Consider the following 24,490-nt stretch of genomic DNA (forward strand, 5'->3'; position numbering starts at 1 on the left):
AGGGTTTCAAAAAAAAACATGGGCGTGGAAATGAAACTTGGGAAATCGGCTCTGCACATGCGCGAAACCACAAAGTAGCAGTTCTCAAAGTGGCAGAAATCACAGAACACCTGCAAATCTAAGGGCCTGTCCACATATACACACTCGATCACACTTACACACTTGGGCACTTGGCGTGCGCGTTCATGGGCTTAGTGTCAGTGCGCAAGTGTGTCCCATTTCTCCAACGACCGAAAGTGCAGCGCGCTTGATTTGCACTTTACCCACAAGGTAAGACCGCATCCGAGCGGTATTTGGCCAAGTATAAATCCCACAGTGCACCATGGTGAAGTCCACCGTCACCCAGAGCCACAAGCCCGTTTAGGAAATGCGATTGAATTAATCCCAATAAAATGAAATGAACTTTCTATCTCATAATTATGACTTTTAATGTCATATTTTATATTCATCATGCTCTGTTCATGTTTTTATTTTTTCGTTTTTCTTGTTTGTTTTATTTAGCTACTCACGGAGTTGGGGTTACATATTTATCATGAAATGAATCTTGCGTGACCACTTGGCTCCTTGGTGGAAAAAAATAAACTGTAATGTACCTTATTGTTCCTTGCTTGTAAACCAACCTTTGGAGGTGCTGGTCCAGGCTCCACACAGCCACCACGGCCGGTGTTATGCCGAGAAATGCCTGCTTGCCGAGATCTGCATGCCGCACAACAAACGTGGAACTGGATCATTCATTACGGGGACGGGGATGCAGTTTTCGGCACAGCAGTTTATTGGCCCTGCCGAGATTTGCATCCCCTGGCATTCCACGAGCGACGTGCAGATCTCGGCAAGCAGGCACTTTTCAACATATGCCGAGAAGTGCCTGCTCTGCTGGGGTTACGCACAATACGGTTTAGGTGTTTACAAAAGAACATGCATTTCATACATGTAGCAAGTAGTGTATTTGGCTAAAACAGCCAGGGGATGCAAATCTCGGCAGGTCCAAAAAATGCTGTGCCGAATACTGCATCCCCGTCCCCGTAATGAATGAATGATCCAGGTCCACATTTGTTGTGCATGCAGATTTCGGCAAGCAGGCACTTCTCGGCATAACACCGGGTGATCTTGCCCTCCAGCAGCAGGACCCACAGCATGGTCTGGGTCTGGGTCTGGGTCTCAGTTCTGGTTTCAGCCCGAAAGCAACCGTCTCCAAACGTTCTTCGCTCAACCGTGGAGGTTCAACTTTATCTACACTGTAGAAAAAGTCCGTTCATTTGTGGTCGACCGACTGAGGCTGTAACTCCATTCAGCTTAGCATAGTACGCATTTAGCGATAGCGCTCGCGATTAGCATTAGCGTTAGCTCAAACATAAACACGTCCGAAGCATTGCGTCTTGTTTCTTAATATGCACCCGGTCTTGTTATAATCGACTGCTGTGTTAACAATCGTGCAACACTGGAAGAACACTGTCTTTACACCTTTACAGTCTATGCTTTACACTCACTTTCTGCTCTCTACCAGGCTGGTGCTGGCTTTTTGACCATGCTTCTCTCACACAGTCCCACCCTCTTTTTCGTCCGTGCAGAAACCTGCATGTTCCTGTAACCTGTTCACCCTATTGTCAGGACAACATATTAGTTTTGACAAACAGATTTAATCATAAAATTATTTTAATAGTTTTATAACACTTTTTGAATGTTTAAATCTTTTCAAAATAAACTTTTTTTAATTATTTACTCTATTTATAATGTTAACTCAAACTAAACTACATTGGGATGGGATGGGATGGTGGTGCATGCAACTGGATTGTTTTTATGGGGTCATTCCTATGTTCCCACAGCCCTATGTTCCCACATTTCTAACTTTTGTTGTCACTGAAAATTAGGCCCTATGTTCCCACAGCCCTTTGGTCCCACCATTGGTTGGGTTTAGGCAATGAAGAAAAGAGTTGGTTAAGTTTAGTAAAAAAGACCAGGTAGAGGCTAGACAGGCCAGATACTGTAGATAGAGTCCAGATAGGTAGAGAGAGTCCAGTGGGAACATAGGGCTGAGGGAACATAGGGCTGTGGGAACATAGGCACGCTCCCGTTTTTATGATATGATGCAGGTTCATCAATTGTCTTGCCAGAATTTTTTACTATATCAACATTTATATCAAAAGCTGCCGAGTTACCACGGATGATGTTAGTCAACATAAACAATGGAGTGTAGGAGAAGATATTCTGCAGAGCTGGCTGATCAGTTTTCACTGGAAACATCTACCAGAGAAATAGTCCCCATGTACAGTAAACAATGAGCTATGTGTATCAAACAAAGCAACAAGGAGACAGTTTCCCAAACAGACATTGCTGTTTAATTTCTCTGTTCAATGCTGTGAACATCACAAATAAACTTCACCTCTGTTTTATTTATATAGAAGCAAAGAGACACACGGGTATCTCAAGGGAAACCTCAAATTTATTGGCATGGCTAGAAACCACTAGGACTTTATAACAAATGTGTTTTTCCTAATTTGAGTGAACTGACCCTCTTAAAAATTGTCTTCATAAATCAAAAGTTACAACAGGGCAAATCCCAGCGAAACAGATAATATATTGAGCTGGCAAATGCTCAAATGTGAGTCTCTGTTGTTGTTGTTGATGCTGCTGATGACACACAGTCATCGAGGGACATTGGGCTTAGACATGTGCAGGAAAAACAGTGTAGAAGCTGCAGGAGCTTGAGTGAGGCGTAGCACTCCTTCGTCTTCTGTGGTCTGTCAGACTAACCTCGTCTAATTACTTTAACAGACTCCACAACGGAGCCCAGCTGAGTTGGAGCCTCCTCAGAGGCTGAAATCTTGAATATTCATCGAGGAGCTTCAACCCCATCCTACCTCCTCCTCTTCCTCCTCCTCCTCCTGGGACCAAACAAGACTGCTCTCCTACATCTCCGCAAACAAGGTCAAGCATATTTCAGGAAGAGTCATGGGAAAAGCTCAAACAAATAACACCACCACATGGCCCTTTTATTTTTCATCTGGGCTTGATCTTTATGATAAGATTTTAACAGCCTGTAAAGAGCAGGCTTGTTGCGGAGCGTCAACACTTAACACTGGGTCATAAATGATGATCAAAAGCAGGAAGTTACAACTAATATATATCACTGCCTGACAGAAACATTTCTCAGTTTATGAGGGAACACCACAGGCCTGGAGCGGCCATATCTTTACATTAGCACCTGTCGGGGCTGACTGCACATTTAAAGCCCCTGTACGGAGCTTTTAACTGGATACGCGAAAGTCTCTGGTTTCTGCTGATGTGTCTCTGTTACCTACAACAGCAAATGAGCCCATCAGTGTGAAGATACGCTATTTCTAAGTAGTCTAATTCTATACCTCTGGAAGGCATGGTCGGGTCGGACCACTGACGAAATGATACAAATAGATACATTACGCTGCTTTAAAAAAAAAAAAAGAAGCAAGTCCCGTCTTCTTTCCGACGTTTCTAAAACAAATCTACACGCGCCGGCCAGACAAACGTCTTCATGACACCGCTTTCGTCCACAGGGGCCGCCAAAATCAACACTAAATGAAAAGTCTGTACAGGGGCTTTAAATCCATTATATTTAAAGCAGATATCAGCTTCACGGCCGTTTCGGCTAATGCTGCGTTCAAGGCAGGCTTTTGAAACCGTAAGTTACAGCTTCAAGTCACAACTACGACTTGGTAGCGTTCCAGGTAACCCGTAGCTCGTGTTTTTACCATCCTGTTGTCTGTGAAAGTTCCCTATAACGGCCACTCGTAACTTCCGACCCGTGAACTCGTACCAGATCGAACTGGTATGACTTCACAGGAAGGAAAAACACAAAGTACGAGTTTCTTTGAACGCACCATGAGTTAGCAGCCCCCGCCCTTGTCAGGCATCAATTGGTCCTCGTGCTACGTCACCACATTCACGCGCATCCCTTGGCTGCACACACAGCCCTTCATGCCGTTCTCTCTCCTCATTGGATAACACTTGTATCCCACAAGGAAAATTTTCTCCTCGGGTTACAGCAGAGCAGAGTGACGGAGAGACTCGTGTTTAGGCTGAAATACTTCATGTAAGTGATTGCTGACGGAAAATAGGACTATTTAGGACTTATATTAACAAAAGCATTCCACTGATATCTGCTTTAATCTTCTATTCTACACATCACATACTCATGATACATCTGAACATTAATTCATACTTAACTATTTAGATATTATTGCATGCATTCCTGTATTTCTGTCTAATAACAAATATTTTCTAGTCACCTAAAAGCTAATTTTAAGCTGCGTCTGTGAACATTTGAGAAACAGAATTAATCAAAATACTGTAGTCCAAAAAACGTCGTCCTTTTGGACCAGTGAGTCCTGAACTACATCATCTTGTCAGCTGGTCCTCTGCTCCCTCCAGCTGACACAGACACTAGCCTGGCACAGCCTCCACATAAACACAATCAGAGCAGATCAGTACAGAGGTTCTGAACTGTAAATATTTATGAAGATTATGTAAGTAATAGTAAGGGAAAGTCTTCATGGGACTACCCTCATAAAACCATCTTTGGCAAAAGGGCTTTTCAAAGGGAGTTTTTTTTTTTTTTCCTGACTTGTGTTTTCTCTCAGTTCCTTATGTTAGCTTTGTGTATTTGTTTCTTTGTCAAAATGTACAACAAGCACATACAGGGATAGTTTTCCAGTTTAGGACATTGATAGAGTTAGATTGATACCACTCTCAAAGAGGCTGTTGCAAGTAGCTGGTTAAGTTAGTACAACAACGCTTGTTGCACTGTTGTATCTTGTTCATTTAACTGATACAACACCAACAACAAAAACATATAAATACATTGTGAACTCCAAACAATGTCATATTAATTCTTACATCATCTATAACTCGTGAAAGAGGCAGCATCTAATTCCTTATAGCACAGTTTCTGCACTTCCTGAGTATGTGCAGACTATTAATCTGACCATTTTGACTTGTGACCTTTTTAAAATGAACCAGTGTTATACTGGGATTCCTATATTTTGAGGTTTATGATGCATGTTCTGTTCTATAATCACATTCTCCATTCATCAGTTCATTTATACACCATACATCGTTTTATGACATTGTTTATTGCATGATGTACACCAGTGACAGTTGATGTACGATGAAAAAGAAAATGCATGTTTACATTCAAGCAGCAAGTTGCAGGAAAAGAAGAAAAGCAGTTCTACAAATTGAAATATTTCTCTTGAAAAAGAACAATGACATTTAAAATGTTGGTGTTATAAACAGGTGGGTTATCACCTTCATGAATAAATGCACTTAATTTAAACGTATATATGTTTATAATTTGTCATTCTTTCTCTGATGTGCAAACCATAAAAAAAATTAAGGAAAAAGTCATACAAATAAAACATGACATTTATGCAGAATTTATACAAACATTTCACTGTGCGAAAGGCTGATAGGGGTTTTGAGCCGTAAATACTGAGCTTGGTATCAGCTGTACACTGTGAGTGAATTAGCGATACTGCAGTGTTCATGTGCAAAGCTGAGGTTTGGAAGTTTCTCTGCTGGTATCAGCAGTGTTTGACATTTTTGCCACTCCGGGTGCAGGTGCCGCAGGTGTAGTTAGTGCCGGTCAGTCTTCGTTGTTGCAGTCTGTGCACAGAATCAAGTCACGGTCGGGGAAGAAGCCGGAGCCCACCAGCCCCACGGAGCAGCGTGAGCACTTGAAGCATGGCTGGTGCCACTGCCGGTCCTCAAAAGAAACATACTTTCCATCCCCGAACCCTGCAACAACAGCAGCATACAACGTATGAGCGACTAATGAAGGAATGTTTAACCGGGGGCGGGAAATAGAGTTTAATAAGAGCCTTGCAACATTCAGGAAATACCATAAATGAATTCCAGATAACATCAACATTTGGCAGTAACAATAAGAAAACATTGGCAGTTTTGTGTACCTGCTGGTATTAAGTTCAGAGTTCATGTCTACTGCTAGAAAGCAACTGAATTAAACCACTATTGCTGCACTGTGTCTTCTTCAGTCTCCTTGTTCCTCTTCTGTATTCATTAAGGGCCCATACGGTGTTATTGCAGCATCTTTTAAATTAGTCTGAACATGCAGAATCAGTGATGAAAGTAAAAGATACATCATAGTGTGGTGGTTCGGTTTTGAGTTTAATGCCTTTTGTGTTGCCAGTTAACCTTAACCGTAGCCCTTTAAAGGTCCTACCAATAATCGCTTGTTGTTTAATTTTCCACTTGGATTGAGCCTCACCTCTCTCATAGTGTCATTCTCCCATAACCCATTGTGGATTACCTGCTCAAAGCTGAATTACAGCAGCACAAATAAAACCTCTTTTAGCAGCTAAAATACTAGATGTTTTCCCCAAAGACCAAAAACAGAGTTAAAAGAGAGTAAATAAATACTGGATTTACCTTCATCAGATGCCAAGAAACCCAACTCTAAATGAAGTTTTAGTTGCTCTGATACATCTACATACTGTAACTGTTTGCCACATCAGCCAAAAAGGTGATGATAGGTTCATGATGTTTGTTCTGAATGGCCAAAAAAATAGTTGTTGAAGGTTTTAAGTTTATTTTAATACACACCAAGACACTTACTATTGAATGTTTGCTGCTGTTTCAGTGTACAGTGTTTTTACTGTTTGATTTTTTTTTTTTTAAACACTCCCAAACACAAAGAAAGGGTGTTTGCAACCATGCAAACTTCACAGAAGGGATCACAGGCAAGATTTAAAACCTGAGCGTCACCTGCTTGCCTAAACCTGTTTGTTACAGAGTATTGCTTTGGCATTTGAGCCTTTACTGATAGTAGATAATCAAGACTAGCAGGAGTCATGAAGAAAACATAAGATGCTTGCTAAGTAACAAAGACACCCGCGTCCAAGATCAACCAGGAAGAATGCATTTACAACGCCTGTTCGCTTTACCCACCTGTAATGGCTGTGTTGCAGCCAGCACACTTTTTGGCATAGAGGCTGCTGAAACACTTGACGCAGTATGGACTTTCCCCCTGCGAGGTGAAAGGTTGACCAGCCAGAGGAGCTTTGCAGCCGTTGCAGAAGAAACACTCTTTGTGCCACACCTTGTCCTTGTAGGTCACCCCTCCTTTGGTGAGAGCCTGCAGGGCACAAACATAGATAAACATAGATCTCAAAGTACCTTCGTTATGTCTGTGGTGTGTCTCGTGCCTCTTTAGGTTTATCCATTTAAAAAAAAGAGTTTACTGTGGTAAATATAAAGTACATTAAATGCCAACTCAAAAGTTAAAACATTAAAAGCTCATGGATCCCTTCAATTCAAAAGAAAGGAGGTCAAATCATTTTCTACCAAACCAAATCTGGTTATTGCATTTCTTTGTGGCTTGTCCTCTTGCATTTGAGTCACTGTTGATTTTATTATCAGTATTATCTGAAGTGTAATGAATCATTTCTACCTTTAAGTTGTTCAAAGTACATTTTTGGACTTTTTTTGCTTTATTTATTTATTTATTTATTTATTTATTCATTCATTCACATCTTCGTTCTTTTATTTATTAATCTTTGCTGTTCCGTTCTTGTGCTGTTTGTGCATGCTCTATGAAAAGTCAAAAGAAAGCAAGGAGGAGAAAAAGACGGACACGATCACCGTTCCAACTTAATTAATATTAATTGGCAGTTGTTTTGATTAATTATCTCATAAGAAACATAATAGTCTCTGCAGATAATATAATATTTATGGTCAGTATCAGTCCGATAATCAAAGCTCTGCCCACCTTTTTGCAGAGGCTGCACTGAGGAGCAACCCTGCCCTCGTAGCACGGCACGCAGTAGTAGTTGTCCTTGTCTGGGATGAAAGCCTCAGCACCAATTGGCTTCTCGCAGCCATGACACGCAAAACAATCCTCGTGCCACGTGGAGCCGCTGTACTCCAACAACCTTGATCCTGTCAGAGAGGAAAAGAGAAGGAGTGAGGGACACGGAGAAAGTGGAAACTTATAGACTTTTGTTTGTTGATATCTTTTCTGACATTTTGAAGCTTCGGTGTCACATGCGCGTTGCTTTGATCTCTGCCCTGCTCTGCTGTAACTATATAGATCTGATCATGTTCACACAAACACAGAGAAGGCCAGAAGTGATAATTCAGTGTGACGGCTAAACCTGTTCCTGCACTGTACAGTCAGCTCAGCTCAGCTTATCTCTCATCAAACTAATCTGACAGGCTGTGGCAAAGCAATGCGAGCACGGCTGCACAGCATCCCAACTCATTTTACAATTTTCACTATTTCATAAGTGGCAGTTAGTCCACTCCCACGGGCGCATGAGAAACACACGCCTCACTGGAGAGGTTTATAGAAGCCAGGAACCAGTCGTGCTCATGAAATTGGATGTCAAATCCTTTAATCACCGGCCTTGTTTTACAACTTTTGGGACCTGAAATGAAGACCAAAGGCATGACGATGTTTTGAACTTGAACTTGGGGGAGAGGGCAGCAGCTTTTAAAGGCATTCCAGGGCCGAACAGAAACTGAAGAAAATAACTGCTCAGTGCAGAAAAGTTATAATAATCCCACAGTACCCACAGGCCCGGGTAATTTTCAGTCATCCGACACCACTGCTGTACTCTTGTTGTCACAGCAGCCAGAGCTGAAACGTCTGCTGGGAGAACTTCTCACCAGAGCAAGGAAACAATCACTGTGTCACATCTTAGCTGTCACACTTTGCCTCACAAAAACTCATTGGCCTCTGCAAAAGACAGGGTGTGTGAACCTCTTGACTGCTGATGCATGATTACTGAGTGTTGCGTGGGCTTCTTTCAGTCTTTCTTGTCCGTATACCTGGCATGACCGTCTTGTCGCAGGTCACGCACTTGGAGGAGAACTCGTTGCAGAAGCAGTCGCTGCACACGAGCGCGTCGTCCTGGCTGGTGAAGGGCTCGTCGGCCAGAGAGCGGTCGCAGCGGAAACAGCGAAAGCAGTGGTCGTGGTAATGTCTGTTCTCATAGAAGAGCTCCTGGAGGAAGAAAAAGAAAGAAAAAACTCCAATCACTACCTTGCTTGCTAAGATATCAAAAACAAAAATAAATTGTTCTACAAAAATGCACAGTTTCTGATCTTTTTTTTTTCTTTTTTTGGGGGGAAAATGGAAATCTTCTTTGTCAGCAAATGTTGTCTTTTCTAGGAACCACTGGTCTTAGAGCTGAGTTGCACTCACAGAATGGTGGAAGGTGTTGAAAGACAGATAGGCTAACTTTTTTATTGTTAAAACATAATATATTGTTATTTATGGTTTGTAATAACCTCTCATAGGATTTATTATCAACATAGAGAAAAATGTGGCTTCACTGTTTCATTTGAAATCAGAACACTGTGCCCTGAACTGGAGGTCAATAAAAACACTTGATATGTTATTGTTCCTCACAGGGAGCCTCTGTTTGCTGACCCCCCCTCCATCCGCTTGAAGGTCAAAGGTCACGGTCAGCCACAGGATTCAGTTTCCCACACAAGTACTCCTCAGTGCTCTGTAAGTTTGCCGGCATGAGAGCCTTAAAGGGATAGTTCAACATTTTGGCAAATTGGCCCATTGCCATAATCCCTATAGTCATAACAGTAGGTTCGTTACCTTTATTTGTCGGTGTAAGCTATTTTTAGAACGGAGGAGCGGAGCGGCAGGCTGTTCAGAGCTACACTATGGAGGCTAATGGAATTTCTTGGTTTCCCTCATCAAACTCATCAAATACAAAATCCCAAAACTCCAAAACGCTTTCGTGGACAAGTTGTGACCTGCACAATCACCACGCTATGAGATAATAATAGAACGTTACGAGACAGAGTTGTTTTAGAGGTAAATTCATGCAAAACCGCTGATGCGCGTTGCGTTCAGGGACAGTTTTTCAGCAAGCAGACTCTGTATTTACCTCGAAAACGGCTCCGTTTCGTAACGTTCCATTATTATCTCATAGCGTGGTGATTCTGCAGGTCACAACTTGTCCACGAAAGCGTTTTGGAGTTTTGGGATTTTGTATTTGATGAGTTTGATGAGGGAAACCAAGAAATTCCATTAGCCTCCATAGTGTAGCTCTGAACAGCCTGCCGCTCCGCTCCTCCGTTCTAAAAATAGCTTACACCAACAATTAAAGGTAACGAACCTACTGCTATGACTATAGCGATTATGGCAATGGGCCAATTTGCCAAAATGTTGAACTATCCCTTTAAGCCTTCCCTCTGCCCTCCAAACACAAAAGAGTCGGCAAAGGAGATAAATGGGAGGAAAATCCATTTAAATAATTATAATAATATTTTCTTACAAATTAGAATAACCCACTTTCAGATTTTACACTTTAACGCCTGCTGGTGTTCCAGTTCATCTGCAGCTCGGACAAGCTTTGTGATAAATGGTCCCATTGAGCGGAGCATGAAAAACCTATTTTTGAGGAATTAGGCTTTCACGGTAAAAGAAACAAGTGGCGGAGAGGGGTGAGGACGGATGAGGGATGGATGTTGTTACGGCTTGTGTGCGGAGCGGAGGGACGGCCAAAGCAAGCAGCGGCATAATTCACTGCCAGTCCATAATTCACAGGACACCGACGGCCTGGTGGCGTCACTGGGTGTTTCCGTCAGGTCAGTGTTTTTCATTCTTACTGACTGAGTGGAGAGCTAAAGGGGAGTAGCCTACAGACAACTCGCTGCTCTGGAAGAAGAGTTATGATTTATGAGATAACCTCCATCCTTTTGTTAATTAAAAGTAGAAAGAGTTGTTATTATATAAATTAAATAAATCTTTCTGGAGGTAGGCTGTCCCCTAGTAATTGTATATATGTGCCTAATCGTATATATTTATATTAATTTAGATAAATGGAAGCTTATATATAGGAAATATAGGATGCTTTATAAATGATGGACTAAGTGTTTAACTAATGCTTTAACATCTGGTTGATCTGGTATTTCTGGTTGATTTAATTGCAACAGTTTTACATAATTATCTTCGGCACGTATTCAGGTAACATCCTGACAACTAACAATAACATTTAGGACATTACATTAGACAACTTTTTTGGACAATTTTAATAAGTTTAATAGACAAAATTAAATAGCTATAACAAGCACTTACGGCCTTTTGGGGCACATTTTGAATAACATTTCCTTATGCTTATTAAAACAGAAGTAAGCGGAATGTTTGTGTTAATATAAGTCTTAAATAGTTATATCTTCCGATGGCAATCACTTATATAGAGTGTTTGGTCCGAAACACGGGTCTGTCAGTCACTCTGCTCTGCTCTGCTGTAAGCCGAGGAGAAAACTTTCCTTGTATCCTACAACCTTTATCCAATGAGGAGAGAGAACGGCATAAAGGGGCGGTCCTCTCTGTGTGTGCAGCCAAGGGATGCGTGTGAAGGTGGTGACGTAGGGACGAGGGCGGGGACTGCTAACTCCATCCACTGACAAGAAGTTAGCCAAAACGACCGGATCGCTTACTTCTGCTTTAAATAGATGTAGCATTGGATATTTATTTACATTATAAGGTTCCTACAGCACTGATGTTCCTCAGTAGTTGAGTCACATTGCACGAGAGTGACTAATCAAATAACTCTGATTAATCAACAAACTGCTGCTCCAGTTTATAAAAACATCTTGTGTTTCGAACATAAATCTTCAATCAGTGAATATACAGAATTTTATTAAATACAAATACTTTAAATTAAGGAAGTGCACTTTGTTGCTTTTGTACCTTGGCATTGTGGCTGATGATTTCTTTACATTCCTGGCAGGTGTGGGCGTGCAGGCGGTCGTAGCAGGGGATGCAATGGGGGTTGTCCTCCACCTGGATGTACTTGCGTCCGTACAGGGACTCGTTGCAGTTATGGCAGTCGAACCGGTCACTCATGGTGTCTTCTCCTTTAGTTCTTTAGTTTTTTCAGGATGACCTCCTGCAAAAACGGAGAAAATGCACAAACAGTTCAGCATTTGGTATCAGTCAGAGGAGGGGGAGCTGGAGGAGGAGGAGGAGGAGGAGGAGGAGGAGGAAGAAGAATAGATGGGAGGCAGACAGATTCTGGATGTAGAGCTGAGAATCAAGGACCAATAGAAAAAACAAACAAAAAAAAGGAACAAAAAACATTACATTTAAAGAGACTTCTCAAAGCTTTTTTTTTTTTACACATCAAGTTAAAAGTTTCATGAAACAAAACACACAAACATAATTTACAACCGATAACATATATGGCAAAATATCATTTTATATCTATGTTCATGACCTTTAGAAATCAGTAGTGTAATACCCTTATACCCATATACAATATTTAGTATTTAGTGGCTTTGTCTCAGTATCACCCGTATGATCATTCTTTTATCTTAATGTGCTTTATCATATTTACCATCAAAACAAACACATGTTTACTTCAGAATACCTTTACTTAAACTTGGTCAGTCACCACCAAATTAAATAATTCTCCATGTGACTGTTTTCATGCTGCAACACCAGGAATCAGCCACATGATCAGTGACCGTTGAGCAGAGACATCAAGCAGAGGAGGTATCACTTTGGAGGAAGTGGTAAAACTGCTCATATAGGATCAGTTAAAATCTATTGAGTTAATGTGCAAGAAGTAGAAACATTATTATGACAGACATAACAATGTTTCTGATCCAAGAAGTACAGAGAGAGAGCTGCATAAGTCAATGAGTTATGGCTGTTTCGCAGTGAAGAAAACAGGACTGTAATGATTTAACTGCTTCTCCTATTTCATCATTACTCACTAACCAGTGAGGTCTCGTGATGTCAGCGACTCCCTCCCTCTCATTCTTGTACGAAACCCCCTGTGGCGGTTTTGACATTGAGAAAGAACAACTAAACAATATTAATTGTTGGGAGCTGAAACGAAGCAGTGTTCTCAGTTTCAAAGGCGCTCTCCAGGGCTTTTTCATCTGCGTTTGGCTTGCGCTTAAAGGGGCGATACACCACGCGTTTGTCTTGTTTTTACTTCCTTTCTCATGAATGCACAACTTTCTTCAACTTCTTCTACCCAAAGATATTCCTGTGATCATATTAGTTTTTACTTTTTAATTAAGACGGCTCATTTCTCTCTGAGAGCAAAAGCTGATCCTCAACCTCAAACAGACACAGTATCTCCCAAGACACTTCTTAATTTCTTCAGCATTTCCTCCAAAAGCACCACATATTTTCTCATAAGAATCTTTAAATGGGATCAATTATGACTCAAATCTCACTTGTGTCATTAGAAGTGTTTTTTTTTCATGGTTGTTTGTTTTGTTTAGTTTTTTTGTCTTGCGTGCCTGATAGAAAACACAATCCCACTGAGGGAAATGTTTTTGATCTCCAAACACTAACATCAAAAATGTGTCCGCCTGTGTGAATATTCCTTTTCATGGACAAATACGACTAAAGGAGATGCTTTTGATTGTTTTTGCTAGAGATTCTTTGGCCTCAAACCACTGTAACTGAAAAACACACACCAGCAAGTGAGATATAAAAAGCTCCGCTGACACAACTAATGATATTTGTGTTAGAAATTGATTGTTATGATTGAAAAAAACAGAGTCACACGGTCTGGTGCAAAACGACACCACTCAGTAAATTATGGGTTCATCATAATTTGAAGGTGGAAAAACGTTGACGTGTCCGCTTTAAAAACTGAGCTAAGTTTGTTATATAATGTGGTTTTAACAGCATTTTCGTAACTACATCTCACTGCCCGCAGGCTCCAGATTACAATGAAGAAGATGTTTTGTCAGAAGGTCAATCGGGTGAAGAGCCTCGAGATGCAGATGAACCACGAGGAAGATGAAGAAAACACCAGAAAAGGCACAAAAGACACAAACTGACATCAAAGCATGACCACAGAGAAAAAGAAAATTACCGCACAGGAATAGAAAATGACCACAGAGACACAGAAGACGACCACAAAGAAACAGAAAAATGACCACAGAGTGAGTGACAGACAAAGACAACAGAGATGGAAAGTTTCCACAGAGTGACCAAAAAAAATGACCACAGAGACGACCCCTGAGATATAGAAATCGAAATATACTCCAATGCTTCAATTACATGCAGAGGAACAATCACCAAACGGCCTGCAAGAGACACAGCAGCACAGTTTGCGGCAGCCTGTGGGGCAGAGGAAGGACAGGTGGGAACAAAACCAGGCACACGGACAAGAACATCATCCCACCATTATTACTGAAGACAGCGTGGCATTAACAGAGTATGTGACCCCATGTTCTGCAGCGGCAAAGGGAAATGAGCGAGGAAATGATGTGTGGGAGGTTAAAATACCCTCCTGTGGAACAGCTAAGACCTGGCAGGGCTGAGCTCAGATATATACACACAGTCAGGGTATATGTTCATGCTCAGGACTGTAACGGTCTGGAGCGGTGAACTTAACAAAGGCGGACACTTTAAATATTTCACTTGGAAACAGTTTTTGTTTATAATGCCCACTTTCCCCTCCTTATTTTGGGTTCAGACATGTTTCTATACTGTCAAAATGTCAGAAAAGAGGAGGTCGGTTCAACAAAGAGCAGCTGAGAAACCATGCTGCTTTGAAAACTCCCTGAGGGACAGAGGAATGATCCGACCCCCCCTTCAGTACTATAAGACGTCATCGGTCCAGCTGAAATGACGACAGATCGGTGCAAACTAATGAAGACCATTTGTTTTTCTCAGATAAACATTAGTTGTGGTTGAGTATTAAAGCTGTTGAGAATTAAAGTTTTTTTTTTTTTTTTTTTACAGGTATCTCCTCCATGCTCCTTTAACCTCCAAGTATTTGCATCTGGTCTGTTAAAGAGTCATCGCGAAAGTGTAGTTTACATTCCTCATGTCTGACTGCTATCAAACATTTTGTTTCTAATAACCAATGATGCAGTAATTTTCAGATAAACATAACAAAGATAAACACAGTCTGCTCTCAGTCATGTCCTACGGCTGATGCCAGAAGCGCAAACTCCCTCTCCTCCAGGACTCGGCCCCCAACGCCATGTTAGCACAAAAACTGAGGACACCTCTTTCGTACATCCCCTCCCCCTGCAGATAACAGCGCAGCCGGCCGCTTCCTCAACAAAACACGGGAGGAAAACCAAACTGAGTCAAAACATCACATCCCACGACGTCTGTTTTCTGTCCGATTGCTTGTCCCGATGGGGAAATCAGTCCGACTTCCCTCTGAAAACGTCTTAAGAGAGTTTGGTTTCTATTCTCGTCCGTCCATGTCCACGATGAATGCCGTGATAGAACAATGGCTTTCCTTCCGGATATAGTCTTCTTGGTTTTTGTGCTTTATGTTTCTCTTCCTGAGCCACAACATCTGTGAACACATTCTGCAATCTCCAGCTGTTCATCCCAGCTTTTCCTTTGAGCTAATTCGCCCTAATAGCGAATTACCAAAGCACAACAGTGTCTGATTAAAATACAAAATGTTATGGTTCCTTTAGGGCAGTATACATCATCAGTTTATTGTCAGCAACACAATAGGCAACAGTTAAGAGTGATAAATGTGTGGAAATTAGACTAGTTTAGCTTAATTGATCTTATCTTAGCACAGAGAATGGCTGAAGCTCACTTATTAACACACAATATCCACAATGTTTCACATAAAATTAAGTTAATTACTGGTGGTTGGAAGTAATTGACCACTTATTGGTCATAAGTGTATTATCTAATTTGTTTGTTTGTTTTTACCCCTTTTCCAGTTCTACTAACCTGATCGGTACCACTTTATAATAAGTACACACTATTAAGCCTTAGTTAAGCATTAATAAATACTGATTTCTTCATTTATAACGCATTCATACTCATTAGTGTGCAGTTTATACAGTTAGTGCTTATAAATAATGAGTAAAACATTTTTAACTGTGTTTATAAACTACATACTAATGAGTATTATTCATGTTGATGAATTCAGTATTTAATGCTTAACTAATGCTTTAACGTGTCCTACTTCACCTGAGCTCCTCCTCATCTTTCATTTTAATCTGACCCTCATCAAGAAATACATGTGAAATAAATGTGTTGTTATTGGTAAAGTGTGATGTAATCTAAATGTGCTTCATGTTTACTTCAGATTTTTTATTGCCAACTATTTAAAAGAATTAAAGGGACAACGAGGAGTTTCTATTTGGTTATAAAAAAGTCTCACGTTAATGTGGATGAATCTACGTTACCCACACTTGTTAATGGGCCCATTTTCGATAAATATATCGTTTTGTCTCTATCGTTATTTTGTTATTATTAGTGGTGGTGGAAATGCTGGTCGAGCCGACCAGCTTTCTTTACTTTCGGTTTCGTGGCAAGTCATGAGAATAACGCTGCCAAATCGCCGTTTATGGTCGGAACTACGACGGTATGTGATCGTCTTCCAACCTCTGACTTTAATTCTTGATGAATGAAAACATGAGTCCGTCTTGCGCCGGTCAAAGAAATGTACGGTGCGCACGGAGGCTCATAAATGTAGTGTGAAAACGCTTCGCTTTTCCAAAACTCCTCGTTGTCCCTTTAAATGTAGGAGGAGTAGAACATGGGCTTGTCTTTTGATGATAACTTACGACTAACTTAGATTTTATGGACGACTAAAACATTTTCCCACCAAATAACTGACTTCTAAGCAGCTGAATGATGTGGTATGTTTACCTCCTGCTAGGGTGAAGTCATGTTTATGGGCTGGAAAACAAAACAATGACCTAGAAGAGGCTGAAAAGCTCCATCCTCCATCATTTGAGGTGGGATCTGCAACCTTGGCTCTTTAAGGTTATGACCGACTTGCTCACAATGCAAAAATAATCACCTGGTAAGAACTAGTTCATCGTCACTGTCTGACATTCATGTCAACTGATTCACACGCTGTCAAGCACCTGGTTTAGGAGGCGTTCACCTCAACTTTACTCCACAGGTGTCGTCTTGGACCTCAGCCAGAAATACTTGTCACCCTTGTTCTCCTCACGGCAAGACATTAAACCAAACACTCATCCATCCTGTCTAAGTACTCTCAAGTAGCACGGCTGCTGAAGCTATTTAAAGCCACAATTCACCTTGATGAGTGGACATGTTGAATTCTTCGCTGACCCGGTGAGAGATTTACCACAGTCACTTGGCTGCGAGGGCTTTGTAGCAGCAGCCAAATGGCAACTGTCTCCCAGGAATCAGCCACCGGGGCTCCTGTCTCATGTCCCTTCATGGCTCGCTGCTGTTGTTTCGCTCCTCAACAACCTGACAGCCTCTAATGACCGGAGCCAGGGACTCTGCGAGCCATCAGAGCTCTGCTGGGCGTTAGAGTTTATTTTCCCAGAGGAGGAATTTAGACTCAATGTGTGTTGGTTTACAAACCAAATTATTCCATGATGAAAACCGCTGTCATGCGCAATAAATTAAAAAAAAGCAACGGGACAAATATGAAGGTAAATGTTAAATCTGTCACGGCCACAAAATATTCATTCATGCCTCAGAGGCTTTTTGGGGGTGACGTTATTGCATTCCTGCTCTAAAAACAGGCACTTCAATCTGAGATACACAAACTCCAAATCTGTTTTAAGAGCTGTCTGCTCTTTTTTTTTAAGGTCTCTCTGTTGTTTCAACTTAAAATCACAAACTAAACTGACACTAAAAGACTGACACTGAGCAGTAAAAGCAGGAAAGTGGTGCTTTTTAGTAACACTAGTGGCTAACCACTTTGGTCCAAGCTTCTTCTCATCTTAACAATTATCCAGTGGTTTGCAATGAGATTTTGTGCAAACATTCATCCTAACCCAGATGATTTATCACAGTTACTGTATGCTCCGCTCTTTTGTGTTGTAGAGTTAAAGCAGAAGTGAGTGATCCGGTCGTTTTCGCTAATGCTGCGTTCCAGGCAGGCTTTTGAAATCGTAAATTACAGCTTCAAGTCACAACTTACGACTTTGTAGCGTTCCAGGCAACCCACTCGTGTTTTTCCGACCTGTTTTACCGGTGAAAGTCACTATAACGGCCACTCGTAACTTCCGACCGGTGAACTCGTACCAGATCGAACTGGTACCACTTCACGGTCGGAAAAATACGAGTTTCCTTGAACGCACCATAACAGTCCTCGTCGCTACGTCACCACATTCACGGCGTTCCTTGGCTGCACACACAGCCCTGCATGCCGTTCTCTCTCCTCATTGGATAAAAACTGTAGGATACGATAAATGTTTTCTCTTCGGCTCAGAGCAGAGCAGAGTGACTGACAGACCCGTGTTTCAGTCCAAACACTCTATGTAAGTGATTGCTTTCGGAAGATATAACTATTTAAGACTTATATTAACACAAATATATCACTCACTTCTGCTTTAATTATCTATATAAATTTGGTAGACCAGACATTCAGGCTCCCCAGGGGATGAACCTTTAGTGGTCTGATGATGACACAACCTGCTCAAAGACTTCACTTAAATGTCTCAACGTCTCTAGAAGACAGATCGGCCTCAGCATCAGTTTCTTTTGCTGAGCAGTCATTGTTTCTTGAAAGACTGTGCAACAGTTATCACTCATTTAAGAAAGTGTTCAAAAACCAATTGTGATTATTTATGTTTGTTTGGAGCGAAAGGAGGAATTTGTTACTTGATAATAATTTAAAATGAAGCCACGAAGTTTGATGGATGAGACCACTGTTTTGGTTTGTTTTTCTTATTTCCAGAGTAACAGTGAAGACGCAGATAAATCACGTTGGTAGCTTGTCAAACCAAACCCATATTTAGTTTGGTTTGTCATTTAATCTGGTGAAAATGTCACTAAATTGGCTCATTAGCTGGCTAAATACAGTAAACTATTTGCATAACCCTGTTAGCATTCTCAGTGTTAAGTATTTTTGTACATGACACTTGACTCTGATTACTGCATGTCTGAAATCACACTTTTCAAATACTATTTTGCTTTCAGCTGTAGTTATACTGCTGTTTCTACATCTATTATATTTCATATTTTCTATTGACTGTTGGCCTACATGTCATGGACATTTTAGTGCATTTAGCCCTTACAGCAACCTCTTTCTTCTGCACTGTAACAGCCACACACCATTTAATTAAAACAGGAAAACATGTAACAGTAACACTCTGCTTTACTGTTTATTCCCCTTGAAATGGTTAAGGCTGTTTTAATGGCCTCTCCGGCTCAGAACAGTCCTCATATTGTGCAGCTCCTGAGTTACACAACATGGATTTGCGGCAGGTGAATGAGAATATTGACAGCAGCACAATGGTCTGTAGAAAGTGCACTATCAAGAGAGGAGCCATGCAGCTCTGGAGGAAAGTGACACCCTCTTGCTTGCAGCTATAAACTGTTGCAGAAAAAAAAAAGAAAAAGAAAGAAAAACAAGGCTGGTCTCTCATGGCCATCAGATGACTGCGCTCTCTTTCATCCCCCCCTGTACAAAGAGGCTCAATGTGGTGTGGTTTCCTGCTGATCACAAGGCGAATTTCAGCTGCACACATGAGAAATCAAAAATGAACACACAATGTTACATCTTGTTGTCTGTGATTAAAGATCTCATCAGGATAAATTACTCCCTGCTGTTTTCAACACTGGCGATATGTTTGGGAGACTGAGCCGCCACAACTGGAACATCAAATCTGGTTAAGTCCAAGTCAAAGGTTCAGTTGTGTTGCTTCACATGCTCCTGACATCAATTATCTCATCAGAAAATCGCATCAGTATGCTTATCATTATCAGTGGATATTAATGACACATAACTGTCATATCAAACTGATAACATCAGGGAGTAAAACCTCTTAAAGATACTTTGTTTCATAAAATTTCCCGCAAATCACAAAGGCCTGTTTAAGCTGCACGAACGAAAGCGAACACACAATGTTTCATGTCTGTGTTTAAAGATCTTATCTACATAAATTGCTCCTTTCTTCTTTAAACGCTGATGATATTCTGAGATACTAACTCTGCAGAAGCCGTAACATGATTTTGGTTGTTTAAACCGAAAAACAGCTGAACTTTGTTGTAGGGTCGGCTCAAGAGAAATCAGTTCTTCTGTGCTGAATTCAAGTTTAAACCACAACACGATCAGTATCATTGGACATTAATGACACATGACCTGTTACACTAAGCTCATAACATTTGGGAACAAAGCACCTTTAAAGACGGACTACGTGTCTGGCTTTGGTTTATGAGTCTCCAGCTGGCTGTTTGTTTACTCTGTGAAACAATGTGGTCTCCAGCTGCAGCTTCACCTCTGCTGCTGCTGCTGCTGCTGAACTGATAAACAGCTTTCAGTCATACAAGGCCCTTTTAGAGATACTTTTTTTTTTTTTTACCTTACATTCTTTTTTCTGTCATTTTCCTAAGAATTTCTGAAGTTTCCTAGAAAGAATGACAGAAAACTTAAATGTTAATATTCACTCGCTACCTGTCATTCAGGGAGGTTGATATGGGCAGGGTCAAGTTGTTATTTTGAACTATCTGGATAAATAAAGCAAACTGCATCTGATGAAGAAGAATGGGATGCTGCTGAAAGCTCCAGTTTAGAGTAAGTGCACATAAGAGTGAGAAAATGTTTTGTCCCGGAAAGGCCAAGAAGGAACTTTCATGTTCAATTTGTTCTGCGTATTTGCAGCATTGCATCAAAATTCAATTGCAATTCACTGTAATTATCTGATTAGAAATGTCCCAACTGTAACACTAATGCTAACAATCTGATCTTTCATGTTCACCATCTAAGTTTGTTGAGTTAGCATGCTAACTGCCACTACTAAACACAGAGTAAAGATAATTGGAAGTAAGAATTGCAACCAGATGATGGTGCTTGAGGAAAATAGTCTGGGCTCGGTAGACTTCTTCCTTTGAGGACAATGAATGTCAGTGCGAAATTTCATGGCAATTCATCAGTCTGGAGCAAACTGAACCAACAACATCACTTTCCAGAGTCGAGCTAGTAGCATAGCTAAAATATGCCTATATAAAATGTCCAGATTTGTCTGAGAAGGATTGAGAAACAAGAGAAGAGTGTTGAGTAAAGAGTTTATAATCAAGTGTGTTCATGGAGTCTCTGAAAATAAAGTATCGCCAGTGAAGTTACTTTTGGCATCTACATTATTGCACTTGGATTGGACTTGCAGGCAAACGCTGACCAGTGCAAATAAACAGCCAGCCTGATCTTAAACATTAACAACTATTATACAGAACAAACACACATGTAAACATATTGTCCCTTCAGCTGCCAGCTGGCTGCCGTCCAGTTCAAGTCCTGGTGTTAATGGTAACAAGTGTTTATTTTTTGAGAAAGTGCTGGGCCTGCTGTCTCTGTTTTATGTTTGCTGCTGCATTTATTTGTCTTCATCTTCATGCTGGAGAGACTCAGAGTGGCTGAGGGCTGGTATCCATCAAGGTCAGAGTTAGCAGGTTGAAACTCAGAAAAGGCGACAAGTACTGACTGATTTTGAGGTTTTGATCAACTTAAGTTGTGGATGTAAAGACAACTTACTATAAGCTGTTGTCGTAATCACAGTTACTGTTCTTTGAATTACTCTGAAAGACATGTTAGAAAACAAGAATCGCTGTCTTTGACTATTAAAACCACAGGAAGCAGCTGGTTTAGCTTAATGTAAAGGCTGGAAACATGCGGAAACAAGTAGTGAAGGTAAGAAAACGTGCCATACGAGCACTTTTGAAGCTCAATGGTCCATTGAAAGATGGTGGAGACCAAAGACAAAGCTAAAAGAGTGAATGTTGGAGAGGTATAAACTCAACAAGTTCACCATATCAACTTAAAATGCAATTTGTGAACTCATTTCTGCAGACCCCAAGTGGCTAACAACAACAAACAAGTTCAAAAAAGTTCATTAAACTCAATGTATTTGCCAAACTAGTCCTTCAAGTCTTTCCAGGCTGTACAGGAGGAAGAGGAAATGGAAAAGACAACGATGTGAGTGAGACTGACTCATGAGACTCTCATCATATGTCCCTGATGGTCTGGTTTTATGACCGTCAGTCATTTGGCAATCCAACATCATCGCCCTTTAACTGTTTTATTTGTCTCGAGCTCGTCTCCAGTGATTGTACACAGGCCTGACCTTCGCCCAACGCAAGAATTTCAGAGGAATGCGACTGTGGTCAAAACGTGGCAAAACGACGTGGTTTCAACACAAGAAGAAGACGAAGAATAAGAAGAAAAGATTTTTCTCTTCCACCCCCTGTTTTCTAAAAAAAGACAAATGTCAGGAATTACTTGAAGTAAAAATAATTCACGCGCGCACACACACACACACACTCATTCACGTTTCTTCACGGAAAGCAACCAGAGCTGAATAGTTTCAATGAATGTATTGATTTCATTTCACCCAAATGGCTTGGAACATTGTGGTGGTATATGGGGATGGTGGTGTGTGGTGATGGAAACTATGAGCAGTGCTGGGGGAGGAGGGGGTATGTGTGGGGTGGTTTGGGGGGTTTGCTGAGTCTCCGGAAACAAAAATGTGTAATCTGTAGACATGACATCACTCTAACTCAATGAGACTGAAAGGCTTCTTGACATAAAAGAGAGACTTTGTGTGAAACATGGCTGTATTCTACTATTATTACTTTGTGTTCTGCATCCGAGCCAATTCAAGTCGCAGGGGGGATTGTTTCCTCAAAGGTCTCCTTGTTCTTCTTCTCATAAATCCCACTACAAAACGGGGCGGCAGCAGTTATCCACAGTATCAGTTACTCACTTTGGACCCGGCTCAAGCCCTCAACCCCCCACAACATCCACTATTTCCTCACTCTAAAGAATGAACATCCTTTCTGGTGCATCCTGGACTTGGGGGAGAGCGGGAGTCAAATATTTGGTTTAGAAATGTGCACTTCTTGCATAATTTAAGTGGTGCTTCTCAGTAGTGATGGGTCATCTGGGAACACTTTTACATCTGTATTATCTTAATCGGATATATAGTATATATAAATGGAGGGAAAAAAGTATCAGTCATCAACTTTTTGGTTGCCAGGATGCAATACAATAGAGGGTGTTTGGTATTGTGAGCAGTCAAATCTGTAATTGATGGATTATATTACTCCAAATTCACTGTAGCACGTTTTTATAAGCAACCATGTCCAATCATCTGTCACACCGGGCATCTTCAAAACATGGCAACCCAAAATTGGCTTCACATAGCCTATCAATAATGGTTTTACGTCTTTTGTTAATAATAATAAATAATAATAAATCGACTACTGATCCCTCATTTAAAGACATCTCAGAGGAAACATATAGCCTACCGCTTATACTTTAAAGCCTGCCTGTGTGCAGGGGTGGTTAGGAATAATAATTGGAAAGAACAAAGTCTAATTGTTTCCTCAATGGAGTGACGTTTAGCTCTGTAGGTAAAGGTGTCAATAGGAGAGGGTGTGGGGAAGTCTCAACAGGTTGCACCCGTGCAAACTCATTCACATCACACCGCTCTCATTCACACCTGTGTGTCCTATTTCGTTGTGAGATAAAGCCGTAAATAAATGGACACGTACCGGTCGTTGAGCATGTGTGTTGTCTCTGTGGGATGGCGATTCTCTGTGAAATGATGAGAAAGTTGAAATTAAAAAAAAAAAAAAAAAAATCCTCTGGACCCCTCCGAGCTGGGACTGACGGGTTTCCACTGACTAAAGCGTCTGTGTCTGGTGCGTAAAAACCGAAGCGCTCCGTCAGACGCCGCCCTGTCCCTCCTCCTCCTCCTCCTCCTCCTCCTCCTGCCGTCTGTACACTCCTCTTTTCTGTCTTCACCTTGTGAGGAGTTCAGGCCTGGCTGGAGAAGGTAGACTTTGTGTGTGTTTGGATGTAACTGAATATTTTAAACACACGGTAGACTGTGGAGGATCCACTGGTTTCCAGCTGCTGATGTAAACCACTTTATTGTCTCTGCAAAGAGAAAATCACTATAATAATAAAGTCGTAACAGGAGCTGTGGCAGCGTAATAACGCTATAAAAATCATTTAGGTGTAACACTGTAGTTTAACAACCCCGTTTAACTTTTATAGACAGTATAAACACACAGTGAACACTGTGCTGGACATTATAATGTAAGAGTATAAGATTTTTAAAAAGGGACATTTATGTTGTAATTATGTATTAATGTTTTTGGCTACAAATTGATCCTATTAGCATTTATTCGCATTACAAAGCATTTATTAGAAGGCTATTCACATTATAGCACATTTATTTACTGTTTGACATTATAAAGTATTGATTGATTGTTTATGCATGGAACTATGATATACTACAGGTAAGTTTATAAAATCTGTTTTCAAAAGTCATGAGGAGTCACATTTGATCTATAACTCAAATAAATGTGTTAAAAACAATAATGAAATATCCTAAATCCATACTTAACATTGCATATTACTAAAATGTCCTTTATCTGCTTAAAGCCACATCATTGTTGTGTTATTGAGTGTTAATAACAATGTATTTTTTTATGTGCTGCTGCTTTTAAATGGTTAACATGTTTTTTTCTCCCATATGACAGGTTTCAGCACAGTTATATCCATCACACAAGCACATAAAG

General features: G+C 40.8%; 1 protein-coding gene across 2 annotated transcripts; it reads right to left on the reverse strand.

The window, feature by feature from the left end:
• Window positions 1-5,408: 5,408 nt before the first annotated feature.
• On the reverse strand, window positions 5,409-23,584 carry LOC310993539 (four and a half LIM domains protein 3-like). 2 transcript variants are annotated; one of them, XM_083981922.1, is made up of 6 exons: window positions 23,456-23,584; window positions 11,711-11,909; window positions 8,821-8,995; window positions 7,760-7,929; window positions 6,940-7,126; window positions 5,409-5,769 (listed from the first exon to the last, which is right to left on the reverse strand). In XM_083981922.1, exons 2-6 carry the CDS (start codon window positions 11,864-11,866, stop codon window positions 5,618-5,620), a joined length of 840 nt encoding a protein of 279 aa, XP_083838048.1. In that variant the 5' UTR covers window positions 11,867-11,909; window positions 23,456-23,584; the 3' UTR covers window positions 5,409-5,617. The 2 variants fall into 2 exon arrangements, with proteins under 2 accessions (XP_083838048.1, XP_083838049.1); XM_083981923.1 differs by having other exon boundaries at window positions 11,711-11,906; window positions 23,452-23,529.
• Between the last annotated feature and the right edge of the window lie 906 nt (window positions 23,585-24,490).

Source organism: Trachurus trachurus, assembly GCF_905171665.1.
Source record: "Trachurus trachurus genome assembly, chromosome: 11".
In the NCBI taxonomy this organism is placed as follows: domain Eukaryota; kingdom Metazoa; phylum Chordata; class Actinopteri; order Carangiformes; family Carangidae; genus Trachurus; species Trachurus trachurus.

Excerpts from the sequence above, each read along its gene's own strand:
- LOC310993539 (XM_083981922.1), bottom strand. The coding sequence starts at position 11,866 with ATGAGTGACCGGTTCGACTGCCATAACTGCAACGAGTCCCTGTACGGA. Across the intron at positions 7,930-8,820 it reads CGACAAGACGGTCATGCCAG|GATCAAGGTTGTTGGAGTAC; the intron begins GTATACGGACAA and ends CCTCTCTGACAG. Across the intron at positions 7,127-7,759 it reads AGTGCAGCCTCTGCAAAAAG|GCTCTCACCAAAGGAGGGGT; the intron begins GTGGGCAGAGCT and ends TGTGCCCTGCAG.